Source organism: Indicator indicator, chromosome 5 (genome assembly GCF_027791375.1).
Source record: "Indicator indicator isolate 239-I01 chromosome 5, UM_Iind_1.1, whole genome shotgun sequence".
NCBI lineage: Eukaryota > Metazoa > Chordata > Aves > Piciformes > Indicatoridae > Indicator > Indicator indicator.
The window spans coordinates 31396152-31413697 of record NC_072014.1 but is presented as its reverse complement, the minus strand read 5'-3'; the positions used below and the strand labels follow the sequence as shown (position 1 = coordinate 31413697).

Genomic DNA, 17546 nt, shown 5'->3' with positions numbered 1-17546 from the left:
AGCATAACAAAATAAGAAATACTAATTCAGAGCAGAGGCCATCCTCTGACAAGGATGCTTAGGATAGCAGATAAAAGAGGCTGCTTTAAAAGGAATGAGCCCCTCCACCTCTGGAATTCAGTGGTTTGAAGGCATCCAGACTGTTACATTTAATGGCCACCTCTAGACCTAACTCCTATGAATTTGTCCTTTTGAACCTGCTTACATTTTGTCTTGCAAAACAGTACTTGTCTGTGATCATACATGATGCATGCTGCATTTTAAAATACTTTTACTTCCTTTATGCCTGCAGCCTGGTAATTTAATTGGGCAGCCTCTAGTTCTTGTTTTTGTGAAAAGTAGTAATTTTCTACCTACCCATCTTCTCCACTGTCTTTCTACTTACCATTCACAATTTGTAGGATATTGTCTTCCCAAAATGTATGTGCCCAGATTTCAGATTCTGGACCATATATTTTGATGCTGTGACCCTTTCATTTGCAAATATAGCAAAAATTCTTCCCTGCGGAGACAGAGAAGGGGTGGCAGAGCAGGATGAGGCAGAGGGGTGACACCAGTATTTATCATCTGTATATTGCTGTTTCTTTGCTTGCTCACAAAGAAACATAACAGGCAGTATGATGAGGTATGAGAAGCAGTATGTGATGTTAACTATAGTGGTTTTAAACGAGCTCATTCAGCATTGATTTCAGCCTGGTATTTTCACCCCAGGTAAACTGCTATAAGGAACAGAGTATGACAGATTATGGAAGATGTGTAGCAGATTTCTTTGATTCTTTTAAATAATCTTGCTTCAGCTGTGACTATTCTGAGAATCATTCAGGATAATAAAAATGTTTTTCAAAAGTATTTTTAATTCTTTTGTTTAATATGATGAAAGAACATGCTACATTTTCAAGAGCAAACAAAGCATTACTAGGGATGTAAGACTGGCAGTTAACCTGGTACCTTCCAAAACTCATCTATGAATTTACATTTCTTGTATTTCATTACCTAGGTGAAGCAACAGTTAAGAAGAAACCAGCTCCAAAGACTCCTCCAAAAGCAGGTAAATTGGTGCATGTGTCATCCTGTAGGAATAAATAATAAACCAATAGAGTTGTAAAAAACAGACACCACATTTAAAAGCACAGCCTGTTAGATTTGCTTGCATATGTGGTTAAACAGTGAGTAAGCAAGATAGCTTTATCGACATTCTTCATAAGGTTAAACTGCACTAAGAATTTATGAGCATGCAAAAAGATTACTATCAAATAAACTATAGCAAAATCCTACTAAGTGGCAGCAGTAGTGTTGTAACTTATGCCCTTTTCTATATCCACAACACACTTTAGACTTCTGTGAAAGAGACTTTTCTGTGTATCACAGAATATCACTTCTGCACATGTACCTACCTCAACAGAGAATTTGATAGATTCTTGTAACTGGCATTAAGGTGACCTGCTCATGTGTTTGCACTCTCCCAGGCAAAGCTATCTATGTTTAAAGTTACCCAGAATGTACCTCTACACTAACCTGCATTCAGGGTCTTAAAACTTTTGTCCGACTTTTGAACTATTGAAGCTGTTTTCTGTGACGGTTATGTGCCTCAGCCTAGTTTCCTGCGGTTATTTTCAAAACAAAAACACTTTTCAAACAACAAGTCTAGAAGGGGAGAAAAGTCACTTTGTTTTAATTACATTAAGAAGAAAATAAAACCCTTTTTTATGTCCATTAGCCCTGTGCTTTGGAAAGGAATATTACACTTGACAGTGAAGTCAGTCTAATGTTGGACAATGCATTTTACCACTTCTGTCAATATGTAATCAAATCTGCCCCCTTTCCCCTTGTGCCCCCTCCCCAAAATTTTCTTATTGTGCTGCTCTTATAAAGCAACAGAACAAGTTTCACCCTAGAGCTGTCTGGTCTGTGATACTTCTGGCATCTGTCCTAGCAGTCTTACCAGTGGTCTGGTACACAGCATCACAACCAAGTCAGGAAGTGACACTGTTAGCAAAAGAGATGTTCTGCCATCTATTGATACTCAGGCAGTGAGAGGGAAGAGGAGGAGAAAAGCCATGACTCAGAGGAGTACAAACGGGACTGCAAGATTTAAAAGAAGCACCGTAAGGCTATGTCGTTGCCTTCAGGAAAACCGAGTGTCCTGAAGACAGAGGTTGATTTCCTTCTTTGTCTCCCTAATAGATGTCCCACATTCTGTTTACTTGTCTAATGAAAGCCAGAATCTTCAGAGGCATGTGTCGTGTCTTAAAATTCCTGAATGCTGTTGATGACAGTAGGGAGTGGTTTGCACACTCCCTCAGCACACACAAATTGATATGAAGTTAGCCCTTCAAAAATACAAACTGCAAAACAAACAAACAAAAGATGTTTTTTCTGAAAAAGCCAACACAAAATTTTATAAGCTGTACATTTAGAGTTGGTTCAGGTCTTAATACTTCTGTCTTTTAGATTTCTGTACCTTGGTCTTGAATAAGCAAACTTCTGAGGGGGAAGATTCTTTTTGCTTCACTATAGTAGAATTAACAATATTCAAGCAACAGATAACTGCTGATCTGATCTGGATTTCAAATGCTGCTCTGAAACTGTTGAACTGAAAGATGTGTATGTTTGAATTTTAGGAAAAGTAGAAAGTGCAGTCACCTAAAGAGAGAATTTCCTTTTTTTTTCCCCCCATCAGCTGCTCCTCCCCAGATTACTCAGTTCCCAGAAGACAGAAAAGTCCGTGCAGGTGAATCAGTGGAACTGTTTGCCAAGGTGGTAGGAACGACACCCATAACTTGCACCTGGATGAAATTCCGTAAGCAGGTACATTGTTTCCTAATCTGTTTTAACAATCAATGAAAAAGTAGAGCTGGGAAGGAACACCAATGACCTGTCTTGTCCATCTGCCCTCCCCAGAAACTGGCACAGTGCAAGTCATTCCTCACCTCTGCTGAAAACATTCCAGTGATGAAGATTTTGCAATTTACATTGGCAACCATGAGTTTAAATATTCATAGTGTTAGAAATTTTTCCTTGTGCAAAACCCAGATCAGTATTGCTACAGTTTAAACCTGCTGGTGCCTGTCCCTTCCTGTAACAAATGCCTGTTCCTTTGAGAAAAGCCTTCGACCTTGTAATTAAAAGATAGATGAGGTGAAAGATACAGGCATCAGAAAAGTGTCTGCCACAGAAAACATTCCTCTCCTTCAAAAATAAGCTATTCTTCATTCATGATTGGTCAAGAGTTATGTCAGAGGGACAAAATGCCATGTAAGAAGCTTGAGTGAAATGTCATACAATACAATTATCACCATGTAAGGAACAACAGTACATAATCGCTGCTGCGAGTGCCATTACCCCTTAGGTTTAAAGTTCTTTCTACTTGAATTAATTTCCTTGATATATTAAACATGTCCATAAGGGCAGTTTCTAAAGAAAGTTGCTTTAGTGAATGATAAAACCACTTTAAATCAGATAACCCAATATGCAAGTTCAAACTGGAAAATTAAGTGCCGTGTTATGACAGGGCAAATATAAATATGTACTGTAGCTGCTATTCTGTTTGTTTCATTCTGAACTTGCTCTGCACTCTATAGAACATAAATAAAAACATCTCCTTCTACAAGGAAGTTTAGAGTCTAAATCTCGATGTGTCAGCATTTAATTGAAAGAATTCAAAACAATTTGCTAGTGCAAAGGTTATTCCAGAGTCCATCTTTGCTAACCCCAAATAACCTCTTACTTTAGGTGATGGGGTGGCTTGTTTTTTGTTCGCTTGGTTGTTTTTTTCTTTAACTCTTATGTTTTTTTTAAAAAATCCTTTAATTTAAAGACTGCAGTTAGAAAGTGCCCTACTTATTTCTACAAAAGTAGGTCTCAGAAGTTCCAGTTACATCACTGACCTGTTTTGCTGAGTTCCGTCTTAACACATAGGTAAAGTGTACCCCTTAAAAATGAGTTCTGGTGTGTGCAGAATTCTGAGTTCATTGTTGAATACAATGATCCTATTTACATAGATTTTAAGGCTGGTTTTATATAGAGAATCTATGTGACAACAGAGACCAGAAGCTCTTAATACCTGTAGTGTACCTATAATCGGTGACTATACACAATTTTTGCTTTCTTGTAATTTTTTTTTAATATCTTTATACTTTCTCCTTTATGTATTCACTATGAGACAATCCAAGGGTTTGCAAAATCATACAATGATTCATTATGGCAAGCGAACGAGAGAGATGAGAAAAAAACCTTTGGGAAGGTTAATAAACACTGCAGGAGGACAAGTGAGGGCAGCAGTCTTTCATTTAATAAATGAAATGCAGAGCCAGTACTGTGATGCACCATTAGTTTGCATTCTTTATCACTTGCTCTTCACCATGTATTTTTTATTCTTGGACTTCCTTCTCTTCTATAAATTTGGCTGTTTTAAAGTCTCTTCCATTCCCAGTCCTAAAAGTGAAAATCATCTAAGTGTTTTTACAGTTTTCCAATAAAGTAGTTTTTTTGGGCAGATCCAGAAAGTGATGAGCCCTGCCATTCTATGTTGCAGCATGCAGGAGGGACTTAATCTCTCCATGTTCCTTTATCACATTCCTTTAGGTTCAAGAGAGCCACAGTGACCTCTTAGAGGTATACTCTGGACAAACATTTTTTGTGGAGACAAAAGGAATGTCACAAAGTGTGAGCCATACCATTGTTCATGATGGCTGTCCTATGGAGGGATGCTGGAACTGTGTTCATCTAAAAAGGGGAAGGCCTTTGAAAGCCTCTTCATTAACTGATGAACAAAGTCCATTGTTTAACATTGGCATTTGTTAATTATGACTAGTGACTTTCTTTTAAGAACACAGGGATTCATCTTCCTGTTCCCCATAACCATTGCAAGCCACTGAGCATGCTTTCAGAGTTTTCTCTGCCTAACACAGATCTAATTCTACTAGACTGATCTCTTTATTACTATTACCCTTTGACTAATTCTAATGAAGCATCTAAGCCAGGATAAAATCTCAGAAAAACAAATTATGGAGGCAGATAGGAACAACTTTCAGTATAATTTAAACTGTAATCCCACATAATCCCATTTGCTAATTTTCTATTTGAGTTATGGTAGGAGCATCTTTCTCAAGTTACTTTGGGCGTACAGCAATGCTGTGTTCTATTTCAGCTGAAGAGAAAGCAGGGGAAGTCCTGCTCTTAGCCTTGTAATTTCTAATTCTCTGAATATATGAGACAAGATAAGGCAAACTAAATAACCTTCATTTTTAATGACATTCTGAGAATGAGTTGGAAGAGTCACTTATCTAAGGAAGTGGTGGGAGGAAGAAGGGCATTGACATTATGTTGTCTGTTTCAAAGAACACAGTGTACAGCTTCTATAATTGCAGTGCAGCATCATGAGGTTTTTAAATAATCTGTCATATCTCAAGCTAATACTGATTAAAATCTAAGTCTCCTTGACCATTTATGCTATAACTTTGTTTGAATTACAAACCAGTGCATAATATGCCTATGGCATTTAGCTCAAATTTAGATTTTTTTCCTCTCCAGAAAATTAAATTGCTATAGAAAAATTAAATCTGCTCTTTGTATGTCTCTCTGCACAGCTGTAGCATTACATCTCCATTTCAGGCAACATCCTCTTCAATTATTCAAGCTCAAGAAACCGTTACCCTGATGTATGTGGCAACACAGTAAGGCTGGTTCAGACAAGAGGGTAAAAGCCACAGCTATGGATGATTTGCACATTGGGACTCTAAAGGAGAATGGCAAAGGAATTAGGGTGTTTAGAACCAAACCCTTGCTCCACTGTGGTCTCTGTGAGATATGTGAGACTAGACTTTGTTCTTTTGCCAATTACATAGTTTGTTCTTGCAGCCTGTCAAAGAGAAGTTAGAATGTAAAACTCCTGCTCCTTAGTGGAGTCCCAGCAACACCAATGCTTCCTCTTGTCTTTGCAAGGAACTGGAGCCATTAAAATGTTTCCCTGCATTTTTAGACATTTTGTGTTGATTATATGCTTTACCAGCTGCACATACTGCTGTAACAGAGTTATCTGCAGACGACACTTAATATGACAGCCTTGTGTTGTTACTTGAGCTCTTTCGGATCCAAAGAAATTTATCACATAAAAATATTTTTCTTTTCTTTTGAACTTGGCAGATTGAAGAAAATGAATATATTAAAATTGAGAATGCTGAAAACAGCAGCAAGTTAACAATATCATCAACAAAGCAGGAACACTGTGGATGTTACACCCTAGTCGTAGAGAACAAACTTGGCAGCAGACAAGCACAAGTCAACCTTACAGTTGTGGGTAAGTCCATATTAATGTTTTAGATATAAACTCACCCTTTAGATATCACTCTACATTTGCTTTATATATGATGATATGCAAAAAAAAATTAAAAAATTCAGATTAATTAGGAAGTCTGAAATTAAAAACTAGTACTTCAAAAAATTTCTGGACTGCACGGTGGCATTGCAAATAAGGATTACAAGCCATTTCGGTAGGACTATACTGTGTTTTATTTTGAAAAATTATGAATTACAGATGGAGGTACCAAACAGCTCAGATTTTAAAAAGCAACTCAAGAGAAAACCAGCTTGCACAGTAGATGGTTTCAAGAGAAATTTAAGGAAGTTCTATGAGCCAAGAGGATGATGTGGTTAAAGCATCATCAGTCTGTCAGCTGGGTTTGTTTCTAGACTCTGTTATCTATGGCCTGCATAGGGGTTCTGACACATGGCAAGGGAGGGCAGAACATGCCAAGGCATTTCAACCAGCAAGGCTGCATCCTAATCAGACACTCATAACTGCATTGGCTCAGTTGTCCTAACAGATCTCTGGACTCGTGAGCAAGTAAAGAAATGTGGGTGTAAGGCCAAAGACAAGTATTTGGCTGCAGTAAAATCAATGGCACAGTACCACTAACCCAAGCTGGACTGGAAATTCATTCCAGCAGTCCAGTGAATAACATACTAAGTTTAATTAATAGAATCACATTTTCAAGTACTACATCCACTACTAAAGACTGAATGTCCCTCAGTTGCATACTGCTGTACATACTGTCAATAGAGGTCTCAGAATTATTTAAGTTAATTTCTTTCATCTAATCTGTGGCTTTCATAGCAGTTAAAAGATAACTGAATAAATGAGTATAAATAGCAAGTAGATTCCAACAATGTGCCAGAGAAATCAGGACAGAAGGAAAGAGAGTAAGTGTTTTTCATAGGATACACAGACAAATCGTACTGCCCCCTAAAACAGCAGTTTGTGCAAGTCAGAAGTATAGTTAGGTTAAAAGTTAACACCATGAAAAAATGATCCTTGTATAATCACAGAATCACTCAATAAGCCAGGTTGGAAAGGACCTCTGAGACAAGTATATTGCTCTGGGTACAGCTTTTGGCTCCAGAGCCCCAACACAGGTGATTAGCAGCTAGAGAAGAATGGCAGGAGATTAATTGCCCTTTACATTTCCCTTTTTTTCACTCTTTCCTAAGCAACTACTGCTGGCTGCTAACTGTAGCAGGTAAAAATGGGATATTTTCTTTCAGCTGAACTTGACCTGCAATTCTTTCTTTTCACTGTGTGAGCCTTGACTCATTATTATGTAAGTCACTGGTTTATATCCATTGGAGCTAATTGATTTGAAAGTCTTTGAATTCTATAACCTTATAAAGCTACTTGTCAGCCTCCTGCTCTGCTCTTCCATAAGAAATGTGCCAGAGAACAGTGGGATTCCCAGAGATGCTTTTGGAAGAGTTGGGTAAAGAATCCTTACAATGTACTAGTGTTTGCCATGCATTTTGGCTGATGACAAGCTATCTGTTACCAACTGAAAAGAGTAAATTCCCTCTTGTCAAACTGCCAAGTTCTTCAGTGAGACATCTTGCTGATGTCAGCACTGCCAAAAGCATGACAAAGCCTCAAGATTCCTAGTTTGCAACACATGCAATCTGGGTATCAAAAATGTGAGAAAAGGTAGCAAAAATGTCTTCCATCTAAGGAGTGGGTTAGAATCTCACTACTGAGATTAAATATTTGTTTAAAGTGTTAAATGTTTGTGAAAGCTGGAAGGTACTTTTCTGCAAAGCCTGCTGCAGTCAAAGAGGAAAGCTGTTCTTCTCTGAATATGCAAAATGTGAGACTTCTTAGTTTACTAACCCTCATCTTTAGTCCCAAATCCTCACCTGTCATTTCTCTCTGCTCCATCCAAAGTACTGGGGAGAAACTTGTCCTCCTTGCTATGACCTCACTTTCATAGCAAGCATTTATGAAGCCCTGGTGCTAGAGATCAGCTCTGTTTGCCTCAGCTATTTATAATAAGGGTCTAAACTCTGCAGGAGTTGCCTCCCTATAAGTGTGATAAAAGACACATCTATGTGTATGCTGTGTGCTCAAAATACTGCTGGATGACCACAGCCCACAACCAAGTCTTGAATGCATTGAGGGGAAGTACAAATAGAGAAAAAATCCGCTTTCTGGAAGCATGTGTCTGAACCAGTGCAGAGCTGTGTTTCTCAAAGGTCTGGCTAACAAGCTTGTCTGTCCTGAACTTTAGCAAATCAAAGACATTTGTTAAAGTATAAAATTAAATTAATATGGAAATAAAGAAGAGTTGCTTTTATTATTCTTAACAACCATGTGGATTGCAAAGTCTTGATGCTGATGGCCAAGGTTCTCATGTGAAAGATGACAATAAGCATTTCCCAAGTTAAATTTGGGCTGTAACGCATGCCAGAAAGCAGGTTGCCTAGGAAAGCTGTGCAGTCTCCATCCTTGCAGGTATTCAAGTTTAGACTGGATAAGCAGCTGAACAACATGGTCTGACCTTAGATCTGCTTCTGCTGTAAGCAGAAAGTCTAAAAATGTTCCTGATTATATTTAAAACCTTCCTGCATCTTGGTTTTATACTTTCCATTACAAAGACCTTCTTCACAAAAAAACTAACATTGTCTTACCTCCAATCAGAGAACAAAAGACTGAGCTTATCTGACAGGATTCTTTTCAGAAATGATTCAGCTATGGTTTAAATCCTAGTCTTAGACTGTAAACTGCACTTGGGTATGGGTTTTAAAAATTCCTTTTAATAATAAATTTCAGGGGAAAATATTACCCTGCATTCCTTTGAATGTTTCTCCTAAAGTCTTAAATTTAACTTCGTGCTCAGACTTCAACTGCAAGCTTAACTGGACTGAGCAGGGGTTCTGACAAAAGAGTTTGAATAGTACATGATTCAATGCAGTTTGGGCTATGGGGAAAGATGCTCTGGAAAGAAACCCAACTTTAGTCTAAGGATTTTTTTTCCCATTGTGCTCTTAATGAGTATTAATGAATAAAATGTCCATTACATTTAGCCTCTAGTGTGAGCTGTTTGAAGTCCACACACCAGATGCACTAACACATAGTCAAGTTAGAGACTTGTTAATTGGTAGGTAGTGCAGCATACACATTATTGAGCCATGAGGAATGAATCTTATGTTTCACATTGATTCATTGCATCACTTTGTCTGTGTAAGTGCTAATGATACTGGGAGACCTGCAGTAGAAGTTGGACACCAAGTTTATGCAATGGCTTCTTGTAAAGTGTTGACTAATCCCAAACTGTCCATGCTGAGCTCTTCTCTATTGTTATGATCATCTCTCTTAAATACACAATTTCATTAGCTGAGTGATGTCTCTGGGGAGATTTTGCAACCTCTTTCTGCTCCAAACCAGTCTGATGTGAGAGTGAGCTAATGATTTACAGCAGATGCTGTGTCAGATTTAAGTGGATTTAACACTGCCAAAGCTGTATCAAATCAGCCACTGATGAGCTTAGGGTAAGATCACACTGATTTAGGCAAACTAGAGCAAAGACAGGAAGGAATATTTTTTCCTTTCATGCCATTTATTGTATGTATCTGGGTAAATTTATCAAATGTATAGTTCTGAACATTTTTGCTATGTGACTGGAATACCTTAGTTTGTTGCCACTTTTGTAAAAGGAACTTGGTTTTCACACTGGATGCTATGACAGAGTCAAGTGAATAACAGAGTGTTCAACAAGGAGAACTTGGCACTAGGGAAGTAGTCTGTTCTTCAGCTAGGCCACAAGTTTCCTTCATGACTTCAGGCAAATTGCATCATGTTTCCATGCCTCGTGTACAGGATTTTCTGAGGATCATTAATACTTTGGTTATTAGTGGTATCTTTTACTTTTTTAATACAGAACTAAAACCGCATGTACTACCTAACTGAGGGCTGACTTTGATCAACTTTATTTGCCTTGTATAAATCCTTTAGATTTGCATTGTTCCTGATGTATATTAAAACATTAAATAAAATACCATGGTGATTAGTGAGCTATATGGTAGATATATGCAGAAGAAAGAAGAGCAATATCATTACACCCTGAGAGGCCTAAAAATAACTGTTATGGTGTTTTTATTACACCAAACATTTGTGCACATACTGTGTACTGCAACCTGATGCACTGTTGGAAAGTGACAAACAGGCAAGTAGTATAACATGAAGTCACTAAGTAATGCCTGCTCCTCTGCATTAGGTTACAATTCTATTCTTGAGCTGAGATGATGAAGTTACTTTCTGTGAGGAAACTGTTACTTCTATGCCTTCAGCAAAATCTGTATGAGCAGAAAATGCAGGTTTAGTTTGAGAACAAGGTATGATCATTACTAATAGTCACTGACTACAATGGTAGGATTATTAATGGTTTATATGAAGGACTCCATCCTGGTCCAACAGGTGACATAGATGCATGCTGTGTTAACACCACTTCTTTGCCCTGGACTTCTTTTGTAAGGAAATATGGTAGAATAACCAACAGTGCACAGTAGCACTATTGGCATTTTTTAGTGCGTGCCTGAGAAATCTGGCTCAATGCTTGCCTCTCAGACTAAGTGGATCCAGAGGTGGTCAGAAACTGTTCTCTCTCTGAAAAAGCAAGTGCAGACATTTGTGAAGGAGAGTGAGTGGAACAACCACAGACATTTCCACAGAGAATACTGCAGCTCAGAAGTGCTTACATGAATGCTTCTGAAACTTCATCTTATGCTGAGAAGCATTAGATAATATCTTGCAAGTATCCATGTGATTCCCTGTTTACAGTTAGGGTTGAGAATGCAGTGAACTTCCTAGAATATGTGGGTGGACTCTGTCTCTAACCTTTAGCCTTTTAAATTCCTCTGGATTGCTGGAGAATTTTTGCAACTAGTTTTATACTTAAAGAGCAACTAGACTGGTGGTTAAGGAAGAGATATCTTGTGTTGCTGTCGCTGCTGTTGTAGTTCACTAGTGTCTGAACTGTCTGTTTCCTCACTAATGCTTGGTGGCAAAACACTGCAGCGGCATCAACGCTAAATTTTCACAGCAAGACAACAATGCATGTAGCAAAAGCAGCTTACGTTACCCTATGCATCAGTGCTAGTACATTGATCCAGATTTATTCCTTGAAGGGACATCTAATTTCAATGTCATTTCTGTTCTAAGAAATCCCAGTAGAACTCCCTGCTTAGCTGCTTTTTCTTCATCTTCCTTATGATGACAAAAATACCATCATAGTCTCTCTCAGAACACAATTCCTGTATTTTACAGTGTTAAATGCTAGGAATGCCCTGGTTAAGAAGAAATTATTCATCAGGACTTCTGCACATGAACGTGGAGTTCCTAGGGCTCTCCCTGATGGAATCTGCTGTTAGTCTCCCTGGGGAAAGTCCTAAAATTTATTCTGACTTTCAGTGAACAGGTATCAGAGCTCTAATTTAAACAGCTATCAAACCAGCTGCCTAACCTGTAGCACACAGGTAATCCGAATAGTTTGTTGACTCGGGCACAGGAGCAGATGGCTTAGAAAAAGGGCTCCCGAGAATGCATTATATATTTGTTTGTTCCATTAGGCTTGTGGCAGAAGGAGATGTTCTTGTGCTCAGGGCATTAGCGTGGGAGTTGCGAGCTCTGGTTTCCTTCCCAGCTCTATTCTCCTGAGTGCCCTTGGGCAAGGTCATTTTACTCTTTTGTGCCTCAATCACCCGAACTGGCAAAGTGGGAACAACAGCATGCAGTGGTGCCTTCGGCCTGCAGTATTTGTGAGCTACTTAATCCACTGGTCTCAAAAGGGCAGTTTTAAAATAGCTTAGCTTTGTGTCAGAATTGTCAGGAGAAGCAATATGGTGTAGGGGATCATGCTTCAAGTCTGCAGTGTGTATTACAGGGGAGATGTAAATTTAAAACTCTGGTCGCTTGAGCTAACTAACACTCCATTCAGTCCTTGCCTCTGCTGGGGAGGCTGGTTAATTAGGAGAAAATTTCAGTTTGAGTCAGCTTCTTTTGTGTGGCTTTGTAGGAGAATTCAGGCATTCTTTTCTAGATTAATTTTATCCTAAACTTATGGTACCCAAAGAAGGGTGTTAATGGTTGTTACAGGGTGCTAAGGGGTAATAATATCTCTACTTCTAGCACTCCTCTCCCATGGAGAAAAAAAAAAAAAAAAAGGCAGGGCATAGTTTTCTGAGCAAAGCAGAGAGGGCTGCCATGACCCCAAGTCCTGTCAGCAATAATGCCAAGTTCAGTTATGACCTTTTATGGTTTCGCTTTTCTCCTGCTGATGAATTTCAAATGAAGTCTTTGCCAGTGCTGTCGGCATGGACAGTGTTCAACTGGCTTTTGCAGCACATTAAATACCTTCTCTGGCTAAACATCTTGTGGAATGGAATTAAATTGTTTCTTTCTGTCTGTTCTTTATCTGGCAGACAAATATCACAACAGCTAATAATAGTATTATACAATAATATGATAAGTGGAATTAGAAAGAAACCAAACCAATTTTCAGAACAGATAGAGAAAACTACTTCAGATACATTGCTTCAGTACTGTCTCCGTTAAACAAAAAACTTTTTCAGAGACTGTGGTTACACTGTTCTCAGTTTTCAGAAGTTTTCTACTGGAACAGCATTGTTGCTTAAGAGCACACTAGAGCCCTTCAAGCTCTTAATATGCAGCAAGCCCTATCGCCTTGCTTTGGCTCAACCTGACCCTCACATCAAGCAGCAGACCAATTTCCATTTCCCTGCACTTAGAGTTAGATAAGGATTTTGCTGCCTTTTTTGGTCTCCTGGAATGGTGCTTGTGTTCTGTGGACTCTGTAAACTGATCCATGTGGAGAAGGCAGTGAGACCTGGATAGTGCAGTTTCATGTTATGTTGGTGTTCTGTATGAGCTATGGGTTCGCCACCTATACAGAAAGAGAAGGAAGTCTCTTTCCTTATCAGGAGGAATTTTGGGTTACATGCCACAGGAAAAAAAGGCAAGGACTACAAGTCAGATGTGTCTCATAAACAGCAATGATTTAAAGGCTGAACATGCTTATGCTTCATGCTTCTCAGAGTGTACAAATACAAATTAATTGAAGGTTACTCCAGGCTGTATATCAGAACCTGTTTACCAAAGTATTTCTGAGAATGTGAGGAAGGAGTGCAGCTGAATTCAATTTGGAGTAAGTAAGAAATGCGATTTCAGTCTTGGTATGGTCTTAAATGTGGCTTACACATTTCACACAAGACCAACTTGTGACCTTTCCATCTGCCTTAAGGAACACATGCCACAAAAAATAAACTGGAGTCTACCCTCCTTGCTCTAAGGTAGTGGTCTCTTTTCGTTGGGAAGCAGGTTTTCTTTAACCTATGCCTAGTTTGCTGGAGCACTTAAAGGGAGGAAAGTAGCAGAGCCCTCTTTCACATCACCTCCACTCCTCTCTTACTCCCCTATGTATGGTGCATAACACTTAGGAGTTGCTGCTATTTCCTCTGTGCCACTGCTGCAAGTAACTTTATGCAGTCTCTGTGCTGCAGTGCAGTGCAGTCCCTGAGGCAGGCTTGAGCCCAGATAGCTGTTTGTTTCTCTCCTTTGCCTGCCACTAGGGTTTGGGAGCCAGCATAGGGGAACCCTAATGATATTCCTAAAGAGATTACTTAGGAAGTTTTGTGCTTGAGTTCCCCCTTAACATCTAACTGTCCAACTTCCCACTACCTTGTTACCCTCTGCAGTCATACTATTAGGCAAATGAGGTGATCATGTGTCCCAATAAGAGAGGTGTACGGACTAACTACTACAAAGGAGGTTGAGTTTGCAGGATTCTGACCAAGTTCATCAAGACTATGTGGATACAGCCAATCCCACCATCATCACAAAGCGTAGCTAAGTCTTGATTTTGGTGGTACATGCATGCTGTAAGTTAGCTGAGACTAGAGTACCTCTATTTTCATATATCTAAAATGTCTTATGGTGGAGAATACATATATGATTTATTTTCTTGCCTGTAATAGTGAAGCTGATGTTAGAACTTGATGGTTTTTTCTTCCTCTATGGAAATATTCACAAGCAGCAGTGTGGTTTTGGATGCAGTCCCTTCCTTCCAGTTCAGACGTTGACTTGTGGCTATGGTAAAGAACAAAACTGTGGTCCAGTGAAGCCTATGGAAAGCCCTCACAGTATAAACCTTAGTGGGAAGTATGCTTGCATGTGTAAAAGAGTGCATGTGACATGCAAATGAAATGTTAAAGATGGGCAGCTCAATGACATTAATGGTATATTAAACACTAAAAGAGAAGGACAAAATAGAGAATTGTGCTTGACTCCCACACTCATCCTTAACCCAATGAGTATTTTTATTAGAAGCAGTTAATTGAGATGGTAGAGATTTCATATTCCAGAAGGGAATGTATTTTGGCAAAGTATCCTAGCTTTCAATACAAACAGATGAATAAAGGGTGACCTTTAAAATCCCTGTAGAATAAAGTATTGAGAAACAAAACAGACACATGGAGAAACCATCTGCAAATTCTCTGAATGTGCAGAGCTGGAGAACGCCATCCAGTCTAATATGAAATACTTTTTAAGCATGGTAAAATGGTACATACACATCTGTCATATTAAGAAAAAGATTAGGCTTTCATTCTTGTTTATGATAGCCCACAGCAGCTACTACCTCAGTATTTATACATTGAGCAGATCTGCAAGCAGAGCAGCACATGGTAGACTTCAAACAAAAACGTGCATCTTTGTGCCTCAAGAGACTCCAGACAGGGTTGAAGCTTTTCATCCTTGCCTCCTGGGAAAAATTTCTTAGGAAACCAGAAATCTTCCAAAGGCTGGCAGATGCTAGACTAATGCCATGTCCCATTGGCCATGAATGTTTTCTCTCCAGTGCTAACATACCTAAGCCTTGCTTCTGTAAATTATGCTGGCCAGATGGATCTCAGTTATCTAGGTGAGTCATGGAAAGAGAGGTCACTAAGGTAACTGTGGCCTAGGCAACTGATAAATCATGCCCAGAGTTTCATTTGGAGACAGAAGTGTGCTGAAAGTCAGCAAAGGGAGACCACATCTGCATGTGCTGCACAGGAAGCAGGCTGCTGTGCTCTGCAGATACTGAAGTGTATGAGTTATAATCTTCCTTTAGCACAAAATTCAGTAGAGCAATAGAGCAAAGTAAGACTTTATTAAAAAAAAAAAAAAAAAACAAAAAAACAAAACCACAAAAAAAACCCCGAAACAACACATACCATCCAGATTGAGCTGTGCACATAGCAGATGTCAGGGAATGTGCACTACTTTGAAAAATTTGAACAGATGCCTCTGTAAGGAGATAGACTACTGGCTTAGCTTTTTCTTCAAAGTATTTTCCTCCTGCTATCAGCAACTGCTCTGTTCTGTTTGGATTTAAGATAAGTCACCTGTTACTTACACAGGTTCTCCTATCTGCATCTTGAGATGATGTAATGATGATTATATAGGGGAAAAACAAGACGCAGAGCTGAATGTTCTTCTGTACAGATTTTGAAGAGGACAGAGGCAACATGATTCCTTACAAGGTCTGAATGGATTATAAATATATGAAAAGGAGATGGCTGTTACTGCTGTTTGACTGAAATCACACAATCCATGTGTGCCATTCAACCATCTCTCTGGTGGTTGCTGTAATGTTGTGAATGGTTTGAGCATTGAATTCTCGCTTCTTGCATCTCCAATGAGGCTGAGGCAGGACTAATATAGGGAAGAGGGGTGCTGCTGTTTAGGTAGCAGGAGATCAAGATTCAGTTCTCATCTTTGCTACCATCTCCCTAACCTTGGACAAATCATTTAACTTCTCTGTGATTCAGTTCGTGATATCAACACTACAAATTCATGCTTGTTAATAGTCCTTTTTTTTCTGCCAGAAAATGAGGTGAGCAATATGTGACAACTAAGCAGGGTAATAAGCCATTCTTGAGGTTAAGGACATCTGGTCTCTGATATTTGCGTTTGACAAGATATGTACTGTATGATGATGACTCCTAGTGGAATGGTGTTTTAAGTGTTGCCAGAATAAAAATAACCTACGTTCTAGCAGTCTTTTTTTCATCTCCCTGGGCATTCTCATGCTGAATGCAGTGGCATGCCATTGGTGTCCATCTGCCTTCTTCCCTCCCAGTCTTTTCTCTCATACTTAAGTTCTATTTATATATCTTCTAATATGTTTAAGTTGTGGAAGGAGATGGATTTTCCATCACAACTGAACTAAACTAAAAAGAATTATGAAAGGTTTTTCAGGGAAATCATTGGTCAATGGAACTTGCAGTCTTCCAAGTAGTGAACTGTTATTCTTGATCACTATTAGTCTTGATCAAGTGAGCCTATCCCATTTTCCTTCTCTGGAGTAAAACCACAGCACTTGGAGGAGCGGTCCCTCTATCCAAGAACTAAAAGGCATGTTTGTGACAAACCGTGGCCATTTCTTTCTGCTCGGAGATTTTCCTAAGAAATTTGAATATAGAGGGATAACTGGTATAGTCTACCATGGAAAGGCTTTATCAAAGTCCACAGCAGTTTTCCCCAGCATTTGGATGTTTTCATTGTTGAAAGAGTGGCTGTATTTTTTGACTGGTTTGCCAGCTCTGCCTTTCTTAAGGGAGAAAATTACAACGTCCATTAGCAGTTTTAACCATCAAAAAGGGATGGGATTTTAGCAATTCACGTCCAGTGTAACCACTGTTTGCAGCATCTCATGCTTTCTATCTTTTTCTTTTCCTCTTCTGTAATTTTATCCCATCCTTTGATTCCTCATTCAACCTTCATCTGCTAGTTCATCCAGATCAACATCATCATTATTTTGTAGGTTTTGCTAAATTCCTTCTGAGAGGATTATTCCCAAGGAATATATTTGTTCCCTTTAAAGTCTTTCAAAGTGCTTAACCTCCATAATTATTCTCTTAATCAGTATTTTTTTTTAAAAAGTCAACGTTTTTCTGTAATCATTAACCTTTGTTTTGAAAAAGCCATATAACTGCAAGGTTTTTGTGTTGTACCAGATGTTTGCATAGTTGGCTGCTCATCTGCACACCAGGTTCTGGTAATATTGCCTCTACTCATGCGAATAAGGACTGCAGGAACAAGGCTCTGACTGAGGAAAAAACCCCAGAGGTTTCTATCTTCTATCTCCCCAACAATTTCTAAAATGCACATGAGATTTAAAAAAATCTCAATTTTTAATTTATGTATTCTAAGTAGAATTCTTTTTTAT

The 17546-nt window shown here is 38.8% G+C and overlaps 1 protein-coding gene across 2 annotated transcripts in view; it reads left to right on the top strand.

The window, feature by feature from the left end:
• MYLK (myosin light chain kinase) overlaps positions 1-17546 on the top strand; it is a 143752-nt gene that overhangs the window by 98741 nt on the left and 27465 nt on the right. For both annotated transcript variants that reach the window (XM_054381442.1, XM_054381443.1), the window contains 3 exons: positions 998-1048; positions 2681-2808; positions 6145-6298. In XM_054381442.1, coding sequence (XP_054237417.1) covers positions 998-1048; positions 2681-2808; positions 6145-6298 — 333 coding nt within the window. The remainder of the gene's footprint in view (positions 1-997; positions 1049-2680; positions 2809-6144; positions 6299-17546) is intronic.